This window comes from Martes martes, assembly GCF_963455335.1.
Source record: "Martes martes genome assembly, chromosome: 4".
NCBI classification, from domain to species: Eukaryota; Metazoa; Chordata; class Mammalia; order Carnivora; family Mustelidae; genus Martes; species Martes martes.
This window is the reverse complement of record NC_137891.1, coordinates 120,154,544-120,175,494: the sequence shown is the minus strand read 5'-3', so window position 1 is coordinate 120,175,494 and position 20,951 is coordinate 120,154,544. Positions and strand designations below refer to the sequence as shown.

Sequence of the window (20,951 nt, the reverse complement as noted above, 5' to 3'; positions counted from 1 at the left end):
AAATTATTTCTCCCCCTCATTAGGGGAGAAATAATTAAAAAAAAAAAAGAAAAAGATACATATATGCATATCTTTTTTAGCTGACAATCTCCTGCTTGTTTCTGCACTATGACCATAAAAAAGAACTTGTTGCCACTCAGGGGAAAAAACTGTATACTTCTGAAAAGATGTTTTGATAGTAAGAAAATATCTAGCATTGTATAATATTAAAAATTCTTAGAGCAGTGGTATGGAAAAGCATGGTGACACACACAGAGCCACATTCCAAGGGTCCAAAGAACACTCCAACAGAATTAAAATGAAAGTAGACAAGAAATTCCTTGTTATGCTAGCTTGATTCATATTCCATTATATTTATATAACATCACACCATTTAATTTTAAGTTGGATTTTATAGAAAAACTAATTACACCAGGGTGGAGTATAACAGTTATCACCGTCAGCTTATAAACAGGTAGCACGAGGGCCTAAAATGATTAAGCAACTCACACAAATAACCCGTCTACCTAAAGACTGAAGGAGGAAAAGACCTGGTACTCTTTCAGTCTAATGTACTGCTAACAATAATAGTTGTGCCGGAGAACAAAATGGAAAAAAAATTATTCTAGCTTAATTATTCTTTATTACTTACTGATTTCCCTTGAACTCCTCTCTCTCCAGGGTTTCCAGTCTTACCCTACATAAGGAAGAAAATGTATGAGTCCCCTAGCTCCTTCACCAAATATTAACCACACAGCAAGAAAAACAGGGAAGATTTTATCTATTTATCTTTAATGTAAAATGTTTTACTACTTACAATAAGACCATAGGGCCCTCTTTTTCCTTGATCTCCTTTTTCACCCTAACAAAATATCAGTACCAGAGGAGTTAATATGAACGTGAATTATGGTTTTACACATGCTAGCATATACTCACATACAAGAAAATAGGACATCAAGTATGTAACTCAAGATTCAAAAGAAAGTATTTGTTTGTGTAGAGTAAAAACTTAATGTATGTTTCATACTTTTACTAAGAGAAAATTTAGAACTACACTTTTCTAAGAAAATACAACAGTTTTAAATCAGGTAGAACACATATGGGCTCAAAAAAACGTAATGCATATGAAATGAAAAAAATCAGTATTTACCTTGGCACCTTGTATACCTTGTTCCCCTAAGAGACCATCTGGTCCTCTTGGTCCCTAGGGATGGAAAAAGTTCTATTGTTAATTTGAAATGTTATTATTACTATTTTTTTTTTTTTTTACTGTTACACATCCTTACAAATGAACACACTGTGTTCTTAACAAATTCCTTCTGCTTGCTTCTATGCCATGACTACAGAAAAGGATACAGCCAGATACATGGATGAACCTATTTGTATGGGATAATCAAGCTTGTGCTTTCAAGATTTACTGTCAAATAATTAATCAGGTGGCCATAAAAACAGCTGATTCAGTTGTTGAGGTGATTATAATATAGGTTTGTCATTAGAATATTTTATTCACCTTATTTAGGCAGGGGCCATTCACAATTGATTCTAAGAACAACTCCACATTAACTTAAAAGTGGCTGGTTTGTTTGTCCAATAGTCTTCTCAAGTTTTATATTTTTGTAATGGCACTCTTCTCTTTATTAGAGAATGAGTGCTGACTGCATTGTACCCGCTCTGCACCTGCTTAACACTTACTGAAAGGTGGCCAGCACAGAGAAAAGGGACAGAAAATAATGCTGGGAATCTTCATGTAAATGTAAAACTTCTTAGCTAAGTTGTTATCAATATTTAGTCATCAGCTGTGAAGAACTGCTAGTTGTAAAAGTTACTCTCTAATAAAATGATGGTATATGTCTCCATGCCTAAAGAATAACTGTCCTTGGAAGATCTTAAAGACCCTCAATTCTACAATACTGACAACACTACAATGTCTACTATGGAAAAGGTACTGCATTAAGTGTTATGGGGATACACAATTGTAAGTAAGTTTCTCCTTCTAGAAGCTTAAAGAATGGTAGGGTGAATTATACAAATGATGATGATATAGGTTGAGACAAGGCATTTAAAAAAAATTTTTTTTAAAGATTTTATTTATTTATTTGACAGACAGAGATGACAAGTAGGCAGAGAGGCAGGCAGAGAGAGGCGGAAGCAGGCTCCCCACTGAGCAAGGAGCCCGATTCGGGGCTTGATCCCAGGACCCTGGGATCATGACCTGAGCTGAAGGCAGAGGCTTTAACCCACTGAGCCACCCAGGTGCCCCTCGATGCTACCATTTAAACCTAGACAAAGTGTGGGCACCTGGGTGGCTCAGTCAGTTAAGCATCTCCCTTTGGCTCAGGTCATGATCCCAGGGTTCTGGGATCAAGCCCCGCATCGGGCTCTGTGTTCAGTGGGGACCCTGCTTCTCTCTCTCCCTCTGCCTACAGCATCCCCTGTTTGTGCTCTTTTGCACGCGCTCTCTCTCTGTCAAATAAACAAATAAAATCGAAAAGAAATTTAAAAATTTAAAAAAAAAAAACCTAGACAGAATGACTTTGCACTCTCTAGCACTAGCCTTGGAGGTATCTGCCTCATTATGGTTGATTGTCTAGAATCACATTCATTGTGTTCGCTTCATATTCCCTCTCCACCCAAGCAAACCTACACTTCCAGTTTGTTTGCTATTAATGCTGTCATCACTCTACTAATTATTATCATAAAATATCCAAGAAAGATAGAGATTTCAGGTTGCAAAAGGGTTAAGTGCCTAATTCCCAGTGGACAAATTTTCAGTCTAGATCTCACTCGTTTTCTGCCGTGTTTAAGAATGTTGATCACCTATTCCCTTTTATTTTTTTTAAGATTTTTTTTTTAATTTATTTGACAGAGAGAGATCACAAGTAGGCAGAGAGGCAGGCAGAGAGAGAGGGAAGCAGGGTCCCTGCTGAGCAGAGAGCCCGATGTGGGGCTCAATCCCAGGACCCTGAGATCATGACCGGAGCTGAAGGCAGAGGCTTTAACCCACTGAGCCACCCAGGCGCACCCCCCCCCCTTTTTTTAATTGAAGTATAGTTGACACACAATGTTACATTAGTTTCAGGTGTACAACATAGTGATTTAACAACTTTGTAGGTTATGCTATGCTCATCACAAGAGTAGCTGCCATCTGTCACTGGACAACACTCATTCCTTTTCACACTCCTTCAGCCACCTTCTGTTATAACTCCAAAAAATTTTGTAAAGTGTTTTCTTACAGGGCAGAAAGAGGAGAATGGGCTTAGGAGGTGACAGATAAAGAGAATCAGGCTGCTGAATTTTTAAGGTGAAGATTATGTTTAGAATGAGGTCCTGAGGGATCTTTGCACTTAAAACTTCAAAGTCTTTAGTAATTGTTACTGTTTTCTTCTTCAGTTACTTAACTATTAATCATTCCAAGCATGTGCCCACCTCAGGACCTTTGTAGATTCTGTTTCTAATGTCAAGGCTGAACTAGTGCAAACTCTGCTTTTTTCTGCTTTTTTAATATGAAGAAATGGAAGCCTGCAGGTATAAGCTGCCTGATTCATATGATGTCTAAATGTATAAAGACTTTAAATAGTTATGCTTTATTAAGTTTATAATATTTTTTCAAATGTTAGAGAGAAGAAACGGTTAATCCTGTTAACAAGTGAATTTAGATTGAAAGGAGGACCTGAAGTTTAGAAGATGTTTATAAAATGAATATGAAACATTTATAATTAAAGTGCTGATTGGCATTATAACTGAAAGGAGCTCCCTCCTTTGCTCTAAGTATAGCAATTGCATTAATTAAAGGCAATAAAACCTAAGGTTGCTGGTTAAGAGGTTAAGGCTGAAAGAACTCTAAGGAAGCTTAATGCTCTCCGTGTTTCAGTTAAGGCTAAATAAGCTCTAAGAGAGACCAACAGCATTAAAACAGGCATCTAATTGGGCACAAAGTTATTTTTTTAATATCTGCTTTAAAATATCTGATTATCAGGGCACCTGGGTAGCTCAGTCAGTTAAGTCTCTGATTCTTGATTTTGGCTCAGGTCATGATCTCAGGGTTGTGAGATTGAAATCTGTGTTGCCTTCCATGCTGGGTGTGGAAGATTCTCTTTTCCTTCTCCTTCTGCCCCTTGCCCCAACTCATGCACATGTGAACTCAATGAATAAAATAAAATAAATTAAATATCCAATTATCTATAAAGCTCTTGGAGAATGTATGCAGGCTAAATAAAAAATCTGATCTTTTTTTTTCTCATCATCTGTAAGAAAAGTTAAAGTTAGCTATGATAAGTGGCTATTAGTAGGTTCTAAAAACTGGAATAAAGTCTGGTACCTCAACTATATAAATTAAGCATGTTTCATAAAATAACAAGTACTTGAATTATAGGTAATAATCTTAAAGAATTAACAAAATTCCTGAACAATCACATAATCCTAGAACTAGTATCAGATGATAGGAGACAAAACCACTACTGTATATAAATACTATAATTTAAAAAAAATTATCATTAACTAACACACTAATATAAACTGCATACTAGCTTATGTAGGAAGCTTTTATGAAAATTACAAGTCCATCTCTACAATGCTTGTACTCAGTTTTAAAGAGCCGAAGCATCTGTGAATGAAAGAAACAACCCTTATTCACAGAACATATGTCCTTCTAACTTGGATTCAGTATGTTTATATTTCCTTTTAACCACATCCATCTTTGCTTGACCCTTCTGTTAATTTTAAATTACTCAGATGCCTAACTAATTATGTCTAGCAGTCTGTTCTGGCTCTTGATTGATATAGCTGGGACAAAACGTTCCCTTAGACAAAAACTACTATCTGTGATTTTGTGGGAAAAAAATCATTTCATTCTACTCTTGTTATAAACTTTTTCAGGAGAAGAAACCACACAAAAAGCTCTTCTCTGATATTTGGTGTGCTCCAGGTGGTACTCGCATTGAATCTAAATACAATGGCTGGTTTCCCAATATGGTATGCATTTCCTCGAAGAAGCCACAATTTAGAATTTTTATGGTCATATCCAGTTTCCACCTTGCATAGAAAAATCTTAAAACATTTCTAATACAGTTATTTCTATCTTTTTTTTCTCACTTAAATATTAAGTAGCATAGAATAAAAAATTACTCAGTTGTATGCCTCTATACCCCTCTTCCCGAGAAAGGGTACAAAATCTGAAGTTGTCTAATGATCGAAGGCACAATCCATGGGCAAGAAAAGAGATGTTAACTTTGCTCAGTGGGTCATCTCTCCTGTCAGGGCAGCCGGAGACAGGACACAGAAGTACATACTGGAGAGACACCAAAGGATGAGTTACCTAGCCCCAGTGAGTTAAATGTGCTCATGAGGGACAGCAACTAAAGTTGTGCCGATTCCTAGTGACCGCAAAATGCTAAGCCACCATCTTACTGGTACTGCAGTAGAGAATCTGCTAGCCTATATTGTCTATATGGTGGATGTGATTGTATATTTTACATTGATTAGCTGTGGCATATTAAATTGTGTTACTACACTTAAATGACTGTTCTTCAGCCAAACTTGGCAGGTAAAAAAAAGCGTAGAGTACGTAGGATAAATAATAATACTTTAAATTCATGCCAAATCTTCCACCTAGGAATCTCAAACCATAGGAATAATACTTTCAGCCAATCCTGCTCTTTTTCAGCTACGTAAGTAGTAGGACTATACAACCTTCACAAAGCAGGTGAGAAAAATATTCAATATATTAATCTGTTTAAGTTGTTTCCTGAAATGGTGGACTTTGTTGTTTGCCTGAGCTTTTTTTGTCCTCTGGAAAAGTACCAATGTTGTATAATATTTCAAAAGCCACTGGGCTGTAACTAATTGAATAGTAAAACCCATGTGGTCCAGATCTGAAAGAGCGTTACTCTTGAATCCTCCATGGTATGAGGAGAATGCTTGACAAATTATAAGAAACCAGTAAATGTTAGACAGTTGGATGACAGACGGATGGGCATGCAGACCCCTAGGAGCGTGTCCTGTTATTGATGATGTTCACATGGCCATGTGATAACAATGTAAGTCACAGGCAAAACAGTAATAAGCACTAGTTCCATAATGATAATTCTCGGTGTGATCTCCAGGTCAATGTGCATAGGGCACAGCTTCTTCTTCAGTGTACTGTGAAACAGTTGTGTGCCAGGAAGGGTTTACAGATGTGTTGGGAAGATCAACCCCCTCAGCCTTTGGGGTGAGCGGGAAGAGCTGGAGCACAGAAACTTCCAGGCAGATACCTTTCCATTTATCTCTGTGGGTTAGACATATAGTCTTTTTTTTTTTTTTTGGATTGAAAAACACTGGGAAAGATGGACCTAGCATATTGATATCACATCCATAGTGGAGAACAGATTGATAAGAAGAAGATAGTAGAAACAGGAAGACATTATGTGACATCTGGGATGGAACTTTCTAATAATAAATTCTTAAATATTCTGGTCTTCAGTTCTTTTTGTATTCTCAATGTTCAGAAATTGCCTGAAATATTCTCCTGCAAAGGAAGTGTTTTTGTACTATACAAAGCCTTTATTTTTCTAAATAAGATTTCTTTGTTTAGAAAGTACTGAATGAACTTTAGGTAACTGTGGAAAGCCATTTTGGGAGAGAATCAGTAAAATGTATTTGGAGGATAAGAGGAAAACAGACCATTGAAAAGATAACAGTTGAGGACAAAGTGGCAAATCAGAAAAGGATAACGATCTATTTGACCAATGAATGGGTAAAGAAGATGTGGTGTGTATATACGATGGAATATTATTACTCAGACATAAAAAAGAATTAAATCTTGCTATTTGCAACAAGGTAGATGGAACTAGAGCATATTATGCCAAGTGAAATTAGTCAGAAAAAGACAAATACCATATGATCTCACCTCCATGTGGAATTTAAGAAACAAAACAGATGAACATAGGGGAAGGGAAGGAAAAATAAGAGAAGGTAAAAACAGAGAAGGAGGCAAACCACAAGAGACTCTTAACTATAGAGAACAAACAGGTTGCTGGAGGGGAAGGTGGTGGAGGGATGGGTTAACTGGGTGATGGGCATTAAGGAGGGCACTTGATGGAAATGGACGGAAATGGATGGCACTGGATGTTATATATAATTGATGAATCACTAAATTTTACTCCTAAAACTAATATTACACTTTGTTAGTGTTATGTTAACAAACTTGAATTTGAAGAACATCTTGGAAGAAAAAAAAGGGGAGGGGGAGAAAAGGATAACAATTACCCAGGGACCATGGGGAGTTTAGAAAACCATAGAGCCAATGAACTTTCTGTATGACTTAGGAGAAAACACAAATGGTTCAGGAGAGTTCTTGCTTAGGTACATGGCTTCTATAAGACCTCAATTACTTAGTTAACAAAAGGCAAAACATAACAAAAAGTATTTCTGCTTTTTTTCAACTGTCATAAAACTGGTTGAACTTTCTCACTTTGACTAATACAAAGTTGAATAAACACATTGGAGCTGACGAAGTACTGAATGCTGGCAAGATAGAGACCACTAAATGACAGTGTGGGTACAGATCATCTACTGTCTTTTTATATTATTATTTTAAATTTCACTTGGGCTAAAATAGAAATGGCCATTGGGATTATTCGTAGATTGTAAATCTATAACCCAGTGAGGAAAAGAGTTTTTCAGAAAAGAAATAATAATAAAGACAAATTTGCTCTCTTTCATCAATCTCCACTTAAAGCACAGGACATGAAACTAAAGTTATTATTTCAAACTGGGCATTCTTAACACTTTTCTCCCATTTGCCAACTGGAAAATGAAGTTTTTGTTTTGGTTTTAACTTTTGTTCGTTGGACACCATGTTCTTAGAATTTTCTAAATGTTTTTTTAACGAGCCCTAAAAATCAAAGTAAAGCCAAGGGAGAAAGGAGAATTCTTACAACCCACATATTCAGATTTATCAAGGAAAAAAAAAATGGAAAACCTCCTTCATATTCTGTATGGTGTCAAATAAGCACAGGACTGGGAGATAGACACACTAAGATTTGAATGCTCGTTTTGCCATTTCTCTCTGTGTGCCTATAGGCCGTATAGTTAAACTCTCTGAGTTCTGTTTTCCTCAGCTATAATATCTGAGATGATACATCTTCTTCAGGTAGTTCAAAGTATTAAGTAAGATAACAGATATAAAGTTGTCTGATGTAATGGACACACAGTAAATTGTGGCTCTTATTTCTTCAAAGGAAAAAAAAGGATTTAATGTTTAAAAAACTCAAATATTGAAAGATTTCTAATTTAATTCTTATACATAATCACCAAACAATGATGATTATATCACTTCTGAATTATAATTAGTTAACAGTCATCCTGCATTTGTCTTCATTCCATTTCCTATTGCTCTTATTTTGTCATGATGTTACTATTCCTTGCTCTGTAAGTCTCTTGGGAGTAGAAAAACAGTTTATTTAACATCTTCACACTTACAATTCTCCCAAAGAATGGAACTGGAAATTGAGAATGTGAAAGAAAAGTTCTATATGACTTAGTAAAATTTGTAAAACATAAAATGGAAAAGTATGATTTTATGTGTACAAATGATAATAAGTCACACTTTAATTAATGCAGGTAGTTAGTTCATCTAATATAATGAAAACAAGGAAAAAGTCAACAATATCTAAGCACAATCTCGAAGACATAGAGCTACTTTTATCGAGCACATCACTATTTATGAAGTTTTTTTAAATTTAGGTTAATGTATTAGATTACTTCTTGCATTAGATAACTTACTCTTTGTCCTTTAGGACCTTGACTCCCAGGTGGTCCTCTTGCCCCCACATGACCCTACTCATTGAAAATTTAAAAATCAGTTACAGAAGTCACAGAAATGTTAGCAAAATAGGAACTACGACCTTTTTTTATGACATGTAATTCTCTTTGGGAATTCTTAAAATAAAATTGATTAATCTCCTTTAAAATTTGCTTTATTTATGGAATAAATGCCATACTTCCCTCCCCCATTATTCTGCTATTCTTCCCTTCCCCCGTATTCCAACTAGTTTTCAGGAGGAACCAACCCATGGAGTGACAGTGAGAAGAGAAAAATAAATAGCCATTCAGCCAGTCTGACTAGTTTAATCAGCTTGGTCCATCCAAAAAGCAATGGCAGTTGCCGCAAGATTTCTTTCTCATTATTCTAGACATTAATGATAATTATAAGAGTAATTAGTTTTTTTCCCGTTTCAATGAAAATTTCACAAATTACACCAAATACGCCACAAATAGATGTAATGAAGATTAAGTTGTCTACTAATTACTAAGTCAATTACAATGAATTTTTTAGACTTGATAGTTTTTCATAAAGACTTAATTAGAAAATAAAATTTATTTATTTATATAACATTAGGTAGATAAAAACAGTGAACTTTTACAGGATCGAAGATTTATTTATTATCTTATGTGAGTAAAAAGATTGGCAATCATACCAATCTACAGTTTGGCAACTGTACCAATCTCAGTCTTCCTCATTTTAGAAGTTAATAACATGCCTATCAAACTACTGGAAAGCCAAGCCTTTCTTCAAAACAAGAGCTTCACAAAACAGCATAAACCATTTCTGATAATAGTTCTATTTAGGGGATTATTAAAGCTTATCTTTTTCATATTTAAGTTGATAATAATGGCCAAATTTTGATAAGCAAATTTATTTCTTGGAGTCAAGATTTGATTACCTTTCTCTATATAATAAATGGAGTATTTTCAAAACTCAAGTTTTGGTCAATAAAGATATATTTTTTTCTGACATCTGGTCATTTAAGAATACTTCCAAATTTCTAAGAAAAATATGTTGTAACTTATTTATGTTTTGTTTATCCACGCTCACATGTACACTTGATTACTGACTGTTTTCTTGTATGTGGCTATTCAAAAGAAAGTTTAAATTTCTTTTTGTTTTAGGCTACACAATTGTACTGATTATTAAAAGTAAATAATATAGCAAGTAGTGGGGAGGAAGTTTAAGATACCATGAAATATTCTAGAGTGTTTTACATTGACTGAAGAGAGAAGTAGCCTCCATCAGTTTATACATTACTTATTTTGCCTAAGAATGAGATTTTTTTTTAAATAAATAAATCATAGATTTAAATTTAAGTAGACATTGAAGAAGAGAATATAAAGACTTTACTTACCGGTAATCCCAGTGGACCAATGGGTCCTGGATCCCCAGGAGGACCTGGATATCCCTATAATTTGAGTAAATATGAAAGACCTAAAGTTTCTATCATATCTGATTATTTCCATTGAAGACAAACCAGTAATTATAAAGAGTAGTAAAAGTGATCATGTAAATAAGATCTCTCTTTCCTATCCAAGATATAAAAGGTAATGGGAAACGTACTACAGTTAGAAATAAGACATGATTATACAGAAGCTGTATATCCTTTTATTAGTAACTCTGCCTAGAAAAGAAATTTGCTAACCAGAATCACATATTATAAGCTATTGAGAAGAGAATATTCATCTTATCTTTCCAAAGGTTTTGTTATGTTATGAATAGATGGATATTATATAATATAGATTATGAAGCCTTTTCATTGTCAGAGGCCAGAGAATTCTATAATTAAGGAATGTCAATGTGTATAAATACTCTAGAGCTTGTTAAATTTTAGAAGGAACACACTGTTTACAGCATATTACTAATTCAGAGAATCTCTTAGTAGATAATAATTCCTGATATTGATTAACCTAATGGGTATATTAAATTTCTTAGTTTACAGCAACTGGACATAGCTAAAAAAAAAAAAAAAAAAAAAAAACTTATAGAGTTTTGCTGATACAACAGAAGTTAAAACTAAAGAATAACTTACGTAAAATAAATTTGTAGACAGTCTTATGTGCCACCAGATCTATTACAATATATTTTCTGAAGCAACATTCTTTCATTGATATTTTTTTGTTCTCATTCAGATCATGTTTAGAAACTATTTAATAAACTAAAAAAATACAATCTACATATAATAGTTGTCGGCTATTACTACCTTAAAGATGCAAGATAGCAAGATGAATTCTGGATTCTGATGTTTCACATATCAAAAATTACATCAGGACCACAAACGCATGGAAGAGTGACAGTGATGATATGTGCTATAGAAACTATAAGCTATAAAAGAAAAGTAGAGCCCTAATCATATTCTTTTTTCATTCATTTCACTAATTGATGGCGGCTTAATTCTTCTCTTAAAGCTATAGAGTCATTTGACCAAGTCATCTGATTTTTCATGCTTTGCAGTGGCAATCAGCATTTGAAAGGCAAATTGTTTAAAGGAAAGGAAAATTCAAATGGAAATATACTATAAAGTAAACACTTTCACTTATTTAAATTTCACTCAAGGTAATTCCACTTCTGGAATTATGATGTTCTTTGGAAACGTATATTTCAAATCAATGACTCTTACCATAACACCCTTTTCCCCCTGGGGACCTAGTGGACCTGGACTTCCCCGTTCTCCCTTTTAAAACAAAGAAAAAAGAAAAACATTGAGGCAAGTTAATCAGTCATGACTGAGATAAGCCTTGACAGGAAAATTGTCAGACTCATATCTTACATGCACATCTCATCCTAACTGCCAATACTTTTTAATTTACAAATTGTATATTTTTACCTTAAAGTTGCTATACTTCTAATATAATAAAAATCCTCAAAATATATTTCAAGAGATAAAATACTAAAAATATTTTTATAAGTAGAAATGCTTATCATTTTGAGGCATATAAAATAGGAGGATAGTAAAAGTATCAAAACATATTTTAAGAATTAACTAATTCCCATAACCACTGAACAAAATTTTATTTCTGTAATCTGTCTACCACAAGTATAATTATGATAATCAAATATGCCATAGCACATTAAAAGAATTAAACTGATTCACATTAAAATTCCTAGGATTAGTGCAGAGCATTCTACCTTGCACAGAAAAAACAAAGTCAGAATAAAAAAAATTACAAATCTAATTTTTTAAAATGAGCTCATTTTATATAAATTGTTAATAAAAAATCAATAAGTACATATTAAGCACTTTCAATGTACTGAGAGTTGGAGAGCTATAACAGAAATTTGGCTTAGAGTCTACTCTCAAGTATTTGGAGATATGACGTTAACAAAGGTCAATCAATTAGAGGACAATTAAATTATCAATTGTGTGGTGCTTATTCTAAGTCCAGGAAGGAAAGAAATCAGGAAGGATCAGAGGAATCTCAGAAGACTTTATGGAGGAGATGAGACTTTGAGTCCTACAGTCTGGCTTTAAATAAACAGAGGGAAACAGAGAGAATACTCAAGCTAAAAAAAACAAAACAGTAAGAACAGGAATAAGAACAAGTACGTAATATATGAGAGGGGAGAGAGAAATGTTTATATTGGAGACTATTAGAAAATTTGTTAGATGAACTGATTAAGCCAAAATTATGTAGTACTTTGACAGCAAAGTAGAGGACCCAAAGTAATTGAGTCAACAGTAGGGAGCCAATGATTGTTTTCCAAAATGTTTCAGATGACCCATCAAAATTAGTCCTCTGCTTGTAGTATGTAGGATGGATGAGAAGATAGAAATACGACGGGATAAATTTAACATAAACTGATAAGAGTATGTTGGGGGCAGGGCGGGCTTTGGATTGACTATTAGAAAAGATAAATTATATAGAAAAAAACTCTAAGCTCTGCTAAAAGATTAGGCATAGAGAATGGAGGAAAAAGGAAAGCAAATATGGGTTTCACTCTATTTATTCCAGAAGACTGGAAAAACTGAGATAGGTATAAAGCACACTAATGGACATGAGATTATTGGGAAGAGACCAGTTTAAACCTGGGGAAAAAAGTGATAAATTTTAGACATGTAGACTTTAACTTAAACTAAACATTTCAGATAGCAATAACTGGAATATTTTCTAATTTACTCCTAGTCCTGGCTCTACTTACTCACAGAATAGCCTTATGTAGTAATTGCACAAGACTATCATGCTTACAGTTTATATTGAGCACAACAGGTTTTAGTCAAAGACCCAAAGTTTTGGTTTATAACCTACTAGTCCATTATAAGATTCCATAAAAAATTTTTTTAAATGCCCTTGGTTTCAAGTAAAGAATTACTTTTTATTTTTTAAAAAGACTTTCCTAAGTTTGAAACTCAACATGGACAATCACTCCCAAGGTAATGATTTCTAGGTAATCTTTAAGTAAATTACTATTTCCATTACAATAGCCGGGAATATGCACGAATAATTGCACACTGGATTCCAAGTGAAAAGCAAGAGATTGTGACTGAGAGTTGGATCAGGTAAAGTGATAATTGAATTCCTTTGAAAACTGCTTCCTTTAGGGAGCTTGCTCTGATAAAATTGATTTAAATATGACCTAGTCATAAATCTAGACCATCAGTTTCATCTTTTCTCTTCAGACCACATCATCACAACCCAAAGAGTAGTGTGCCCTTTAAAAATTAGAAATATATATTCCATTAGCTATATTTCAATATATTTAAGATATTCAAGACAGATGGTATATTTTAAGTTATGAGTGATTTCTAATCAACATAAAATACCATATGAATGTCTCCTATTTGAGTTTAGCCTGGAATTCTTATCATTAGAAAAAAAAATGAAAGGCATTACCTTTTCACCAATGCTTCCAGTAGTCCCAACTTCTCCAGGTAAACCAACAGGTCCCTTTCAGGAAAAAAAATATAACAGAAAATACACATTTTTACTGCATTGCTATTACAGCATTTTGGTTTTAAGTCACCTCAACCCATGTTTCTTTTTAACTCATCCTAAATTTTGTCTTAGAGTAAAACTCTTCCTAGTATAGATGTCTAGCCTATGACTTCACATCAAAAAGTAATCTATTCATTCAATCAACAAATATATATGAATGTCTAATATGTGGCAGGCCCTGAGCTGGGAGGCACTTAGTTTCATATCCAAACACAGTCCTTGACCTTGTGGAGTTTGTAATACAGGGGATGTTATAAAGAACTGTAGTTTTCATAGCTTATTGATGTGGATACATCAGCTCACGAAGTCATTTCTGTGACTTCTTTGAAAATTCCCAATATTAGCACACATCCATTCATTAATTCATTGTCATTCAAGAAATATTTGGTGCCTGCTCTGTGCTGGTACTACATTGCTTTGCTGAGATTTCGTTAGCAAGTAAAGCAGACCCAGGCTCTCACAAAGCAAAAAGTCTTATACAGAGACTAAAACCAACTAAATTAAAAAGTAATAATGACAAGTCATCACATTGGCTTATAAAGGAAACAACTGTGATAACGAGGTAGAGACTGAAAGAGAAGACGGGGTAAATTTCAAGTCTGACATCTAATCTGAAAGCTGAAGAATAAGAAGAGGCCAGTTGGCCACGAGAAGAAAGGAGAAAGAGTGTTCTAGATGAGTAAACAGCTTGAGTAAAGGATGAATTTAGTGCACTGAAAGGAGTGAAAGAATGCAATCAGTAACACTGTTTCAAAGTGAACAAGGCTCAGTGTTCATCTACCTTGTCTTTATGGATTCTACTTCAAACAATATAGCAAACAAAATAACATAGACCAAGCTGTATAACGACAACATAATCTTCCTCCTGTTTTCAGTTACGAAGCCCTTTTCTACTATTATTTAAAGATGTATGAAGCATTTTCTTTTTCAATAGCTATACTTTGTTTAAATAGATTATTGTATGATAATATAAATTAGCATATAGAAGGCACCTAAATCATGAAAAAAAATGATTTGCTATGTTGAAGCTAACTGAAGTTAAAGCATGGGGTATGATTTTATCTACATACAATCTCTCCCTCACTCCCCTACCTACCACTCTACCTACCTCTCTACCTACCTACCTACTTATTTATCTACTCATCATGGATACACTGATGTATGGTAAGCACTTCCTGTGTGTCTTATTTAATCCTCACAAGAGCCACATTTGGTAGTATTATCCTGCTGCACTTACAGACAAGGCAGGTGAGTTAAATAGCTTGCTGAGGTGGATGCGTTTAAGTAGTGTGGTCGAGTTTAAGTGGCTATTGAGCACTTAAAATGTAGCAGATCAAAACTGACGTGCAGTAAACATAAAAGACATCAGATTTTGAAGACTTACTACAAAAAGAATGAAAAAATTAAATCACTGTTTAAATTGATTACATTTTAAAATGAATATTTTGGTAATATTGCTTGGTTTAAATAAAATGTTAGTAAAATCAATTTCATCTGCATCTTTATATCTTTGTAAATATGGCTGTTGAAAAATGTTAAATGACATTTGTGACTAGCCTTGTAGCTCTATTGGACACCACAAATCTATATTCTCAAAAACTGTTCTAATGTTAATGGTTATATCCATTAGAAGTGATCTAATATATTTCTATGATTACTGATTTTAAGAGCATTAACACTTTCACTCTGAGACAATGATCAATGGTCAGTTAATCAAATCTGAGAAGAACAATGAAATATAAATATTTGTGAGACAGTAAATAAAATATCAGAAACTGAACACAGACTAATATTGATCCAGGGGAAAAACCCTTTTCCTAACACATATAATCTAAGTGAGTGAATGGAGTAGGCCCACTTGACTTATCCCAGTATTGACTATGTGTACCAGATCAATGTCACCTACAGAACTATTTTCCTTAGACCATAGCACTTGCTTACTAATTAATGGAAACTGAATTAGGTACTAAGATTTAAAAATCCAGAGATTTTATATATGAAGATTAATAAGATTCCTAGTTTTAGATGACCTAGCAAGCACAGACAAGCATTTTCAAAGGCAAATCTGGATGGATCTAAGCAACAGTTACTACTTAGATGCATTATATCGTTCACCACAGTTCATATCAATTGCTCTTATCTCTTATTACTATATACTACCTGCTTCCAATAGGGCACTTGAGTTTGTCAGTACTGATGTCAAGTATTAGGAGGTGCAGTCTACCAAATTTGGAAGAAATAAGTTCTCACTGGAAAAATGGGCAGTTCACAGGCTTATATCTTTGTCCACAGGGAATCATTAATGAAACTTATATTAGGAGAGCATAAATAATGTATTAAGACTCTGATTCCTCCCAACAGTTTTCTTCAGTTTTTTTCTATCTGTTTTCAAGTTATACACTTATGGAGAAAATTCTAAATTAGTGTTGTTGGAATGATGTACATTTTCCCAAAGGTGAAATGTATAAAATTTCATTCATAATTATTTCATTAGTTATTATCTACCAGGTATAAGACACTATACTAGTCAATTTAGAAATAACTAATAACTAAAATACAAAGAAGATAGCAAAAATATTACATGAAGATAAAGTACTATAAAATATCAGATAAAGTTAAGTCAGCAAACTGTGACCCCAAAGGCTGGCTACCTCTTTTTCTAAGTTTCACTGAGACACAGCAATGTCTCCTTGTTTACTAATTCTCTATGGCTGCTTTTGCCCTACAAAGGCAGAGCTGAGTAGTTGTGAGAGAGTCTGTAGGGCCCACAGAGCCCAAACCATTTCTCTTGGGTATTTAAGAGAACTACAAAGCAGTCACTGAAGCTATAGCCTTCATTTATAAGAACTATCAGAAATTTATACTTTTTTGACTAAGAATTTTCATTTAAAAAGTTTCAAAACACTGATTCTACATCTAACACACATTAAGGAAAATGACAAAACCTAGAGCCAAAACACACCGTGTGTTAAGAGCTAGACAACTCTACAATAATTGAAAATATTTCATTTTTTATAAAATAGGATATGTAATAGCCTATTTATAGATTTTGTTAGCTAAAGCAGAAATTCAGAAGGCCAAAAAGCCTTGCATATAATAAATCACTTGTTAGAACTGAAAAGAAGTATTATTTTTTTCTAAAAGTCAGTAAAACTCTAAAATGCACTAGTTCTATTTTTTTAAGTAACCACATCCTCCTTATTCACTAAAGACTAATATAAAATTAGAATATTTCCTAGTTGAAACTAAAATGTTTAAAAAAACTTTTACATAAAGTTCATAGACTTGACAATTCTGCCTTAATTGTGGTTTAGAACTTGTCTATATTGTTTCTAATTTTCTTTTCAGTACAGAAACAACTGCAGGTACAAGATAAAACAAAATAAAATAATTCAGAGCCCACATCTCTTTAAACTCACTTGAAAATGGGATATTATAAGGCTAATTCTCAAGGATGTAGCTCAGTTTTATCTTAGAAACATATTAACTTCAATGTTTGCATTTATTAGTGTTACTGAGTTTATCCACTTTTTAAAAATTTTTAGAAGTTATCTTATTACAATAAAAGCAATATTTGGTTATACTACATGAAATTGCTGATATTTGACTTTTTAAAGACCTTAAACATTGGTAATTTTACACGATTCAATCTAGTACAAAACTTTGAGGGTAGGAGAAACAGAAGACTGGCCATGATGAGAAAATGACAACTTTAAGCACTACATCAGAAAATGTATTTCCATTCTATTATTTACTTCTCCTCCTTAAGATCTCCTACATTCACATGTTTGTTGAAGATAGTGAAAATACAGATTTCTTGTCAGTCTAGACAGATATGGGGAAGATGCAGAAGAGTGGAAATACAGTGCATGTAATCTATCTGGGTAAGAAAGAGGAATGTGTTTTTAGATAAGACGGACATGAGATATATATTGGACATTCTGGTAGGAATATTTGCAACACAATTGAGTACACAGGTCTAGAGCTAAGGAAAGATAACTGTGAACTAGCCACAAAAAGACAGTAACTGAGTAGATGCATCACCAAAGAGAGTATGTGGGCTGAGAATAGGAAGGACCAAGAACAACAACATTTAGCAAGCGGGATGATAAAAAGAAAACTTACAGAGTTGACTATATAAAGAAAGTGTACTGTCAAAAGGAGGATATTGTCGGGGTAGCTGGGTGGCTCAGTCAGTTAAGCATCTGACTCTTGATGTCAGCTCAGGTCATGATTTCAGGGTTGTGAGATCTAGCTCTGCGCTGGCCTTACACTCAGTGCATTGTCTGGTTGTCCCTCTCCTTCTGTTCCTCCCCATGCTTGAACACGCTCTCTCTCTCAAATAAATATATAAAATCTTAAAAAAAAACAAAAACAAAAAACCCTAAAGGAGGATATTGTCTATTTATTTTTGTCCATAATGTTTTTTTTTAGACTTTTTCATTTAGGGGCAATTTTATGACTTGACAAACATGAATGGGCCTTTTCTGTTTATTTCAAAATACATCATTGTTCCTAAAAGGCTAACCATTGTATCATTTCACCCCTATTTTCAAATGAAATCTATAAGCTAAGGATATATTTGACAGTGTGATGTGGACTAATTGTGCCTCCTCCTTTACCATTCAGGAAGATGTAACCTCAATTTCATTAGTCTGCATGTTTTATAAAGCAAGGATAATGTCTTATCTGATACTATATCTCTTATACCTGGCATACTTCTTGGAATACAGAACAGAATTACAAATACATGTTGAATGAATGAGTCAACAAATTAGATGGAGCAGTAGTGGTGGAAATAGATGAGCTGCCCACATCACCAGCAGAGATGCATAACCAGGGAGGCCTAGATCCAAAGACAAACTAAAGTGAGAGTATAAAGGCATGTCCATTTTTGCCCAATATGGGATTACTCTGTTGGGCTATATATGCTCCAGATCTCCCCTAAATGATTGTTTGGCTCTCATTTCCTCCAGTGGGAGGACGGAGAAACTGAGCAAAGCCCAGGATTTAATAGAGTGATCAAACTCCAGGAAAGGCTAAATGTCTAACCAAGACAACTCTGTTTGAACAAGGCCAGGGCCTTCTTTGGGGAAAAAAAAAAAATGGGACCCTGACACTTGTCATGAGGATACCTAGATAGAGGTCCCTGAAGGTTTTGAAGCACCAGACTCTATGAGCTCACAAATATGGTCTACCTCTCATTAATGCTAGCACTTTCCCCTGTAAGAAAACATGTGCCCCAATTAGGATTTTTCCATACATCCTCTTTTGGCCATTATGTCAAGGTTAAGGGGTTAAGTTACAGCATAACCCTTCTGGGAGCTTGATATGTCTGATATAGGAGGAAGAGACTATATCCCAAAGGAATGAAAGATCTAGCCAATATATACTGGTAGGAATTGGGGCAGTGGGAACCTGATTTGAGAGGTACTTAATCAAGGGAGATATTACATAATCTAAAAATATAATATAAATTAGATACAAGCATTTATTAATTTGGTAGCACATATCAAAGATATAGGATTTAAAACCCTGGCAAGGACCTCAAGAGATTGTGCAAGCTCCTTTAGTGGGTTTAAGCTATGAGATAAGTAGCTCTGCCACGTGGTCCATATGACCAGGCAGACCCTGTAGTTTTTAGAAACATCACAGGTGAGAAAGGAAGATACGTAGAGCTAACAGCAGGCCTTGATAGGAAGGACGCAAAAGTCTCCTTGGATTTTGTAGCAAGGCCATGCCATTTGCAGAAGAGAATTATGTGTTTTGAAAATCAAATTCTAGTGTGCTTCTAGGCTCTAAACTGAGCACCTAATCATGGACACCAGATGACCATGCATCGGGACCTATCATCAGCTGAGTTGTGTCAGACACGGTTGAGCAGTTCCAGTGCAATCTGGCATGGAACATGAGCAGGACAGAGGTATAGACAAACTGAATGAACAAGTAGTCTAGACCCCCAACCAGGATCTCTTTTTTCAGCAGACACCTCTGGCTGTCTGGGAGATGTCTTATGACCAGCTACTTGAGAACAGATGTCCAAACTTGGTTTATGGATTGGTAGGCTTACTGCTATGGACTTACTATTTGTGTCCTCTCAAAATTCCTACGTTAAATATCCAATGCAATGGTCTTTGGAGGTAGGGCTTTGGGGAGGTAATTAGGTGATGAGAATGGAGATAAGGTGATTAATTCCATGATGGGATTAATGTCCCTATAAGAAGAGGAAGAGAGCTAGCCCTTTCTCGATCTACACGGTGTGGATACAGTGAAAAGATAGCCATCAGCATATCAGGAAGTGGGTCCTTATCAACCACTGGATCTGTTCAACAACATGTTTGTTGTTTAAGCCACCCAGACTGTAGTGTTTCATTACAGCAGCCTGAACTAAGACACTTACTATGTAGTTGCAAACTGAAAATGGATGGAAGCTGTACTGTAAGTTCACTCAGGAGTGTCTTAAAAGGCAGTGGAAAGGGAACATTTCTAATGAGCAGAATTTCTGACACTGCACCAGACTGTCTACTTTCTGGAAAGGAGAAGTGGCTTCAAGTTAGAATATGCACAGACTAGCAGATATCTGTGAGTGACCCAGCTGGTTGGTTAGTCACCTGAAAGGAAGAAGATTGTAAGATTTAGAACAAGGCTTCAAATGAGGCACATAGCATACAAAGGTACGTTAGGCACAAAGTGCAAAGATTTTGCATCAAACGTTAATGCCTAACAGAGAAGGTCAAACCTGGAAGAGTGCCTGGAAGGATACAGAATAATTCAGAAAGTTGACATCAGCAAGTCTTGGTCATTAGTCATCTCAGTGTTGGATACTGGGCATATGAATGAAATGAGCATGGTGGGAGGGATGAAGGTGTGTATGGGTCTGACATCATGGGTTCCTATTAATAAGGCTGAATTAATTACTGCTGCTACTGAATATTCACACTGCAAACAACAGAGAACAATACTGTTCCCCTGACATGATGCCATTCTTTGAGGAGAACAACCAGCCCCTTAGGGGCAAATTCACACTGGAAAGGCCAAAGATCTATTGTAATAGAAATAACAAACTCTGGGAATGGGTTTCTTTCTTATCCTCAGCCCTCAACTAGCAGCAGTATCTGATAGCTTACAAAGTGTCTAATCTATCTTACAAGTTCCCCAAAGCATTGTGTAAGACCATGGTATCCATTTTACGCAAATAAGTTATAAAAGTGGGCCTATGTTCATGGGAT

General features: G+C 34.8%; 1 protein-coding gene across 1 annotated transcript in view; it reads right to left on the bottom strand.

The window, feature by feature from the left end:
- COL24A1 (collagen type XXIV alpha 1 chain) overlaps positions 1-20,951 on the bottom strand; it is a gene marked incomplete at both ends in the record, with an annotated part of 371,273 nt that overhangs the window by 144,103 nt on the left and 206,219 nt on the right. Inside the window, 7 exons of the mRNA XM_080801684.1 lie at positions 632-676; positions 797-841; positions 1,130-1,183; positions 8,743-8,796; positions 10,143-10,196; positions 11,409-11,462; positions 13,621-13,674. Coding sequence (XP_080657810.1) covers positions 632-676; positions 797-841; positions 1,130-1,183; positions 8,743-8,796; positions 10,143-10,196; positions 11,409-11,462; positions 13,621-13,674 — 360 coding nt within the window. The remainder of the gene's footprint in view (positions 1-631; positions 677-796; positions 842-1,129; positions 1,184-8,742; positions 8,797-10,142; positions 10,197-11,408; positions 11,463-13,620; positions 13,675-20,951) is intronic.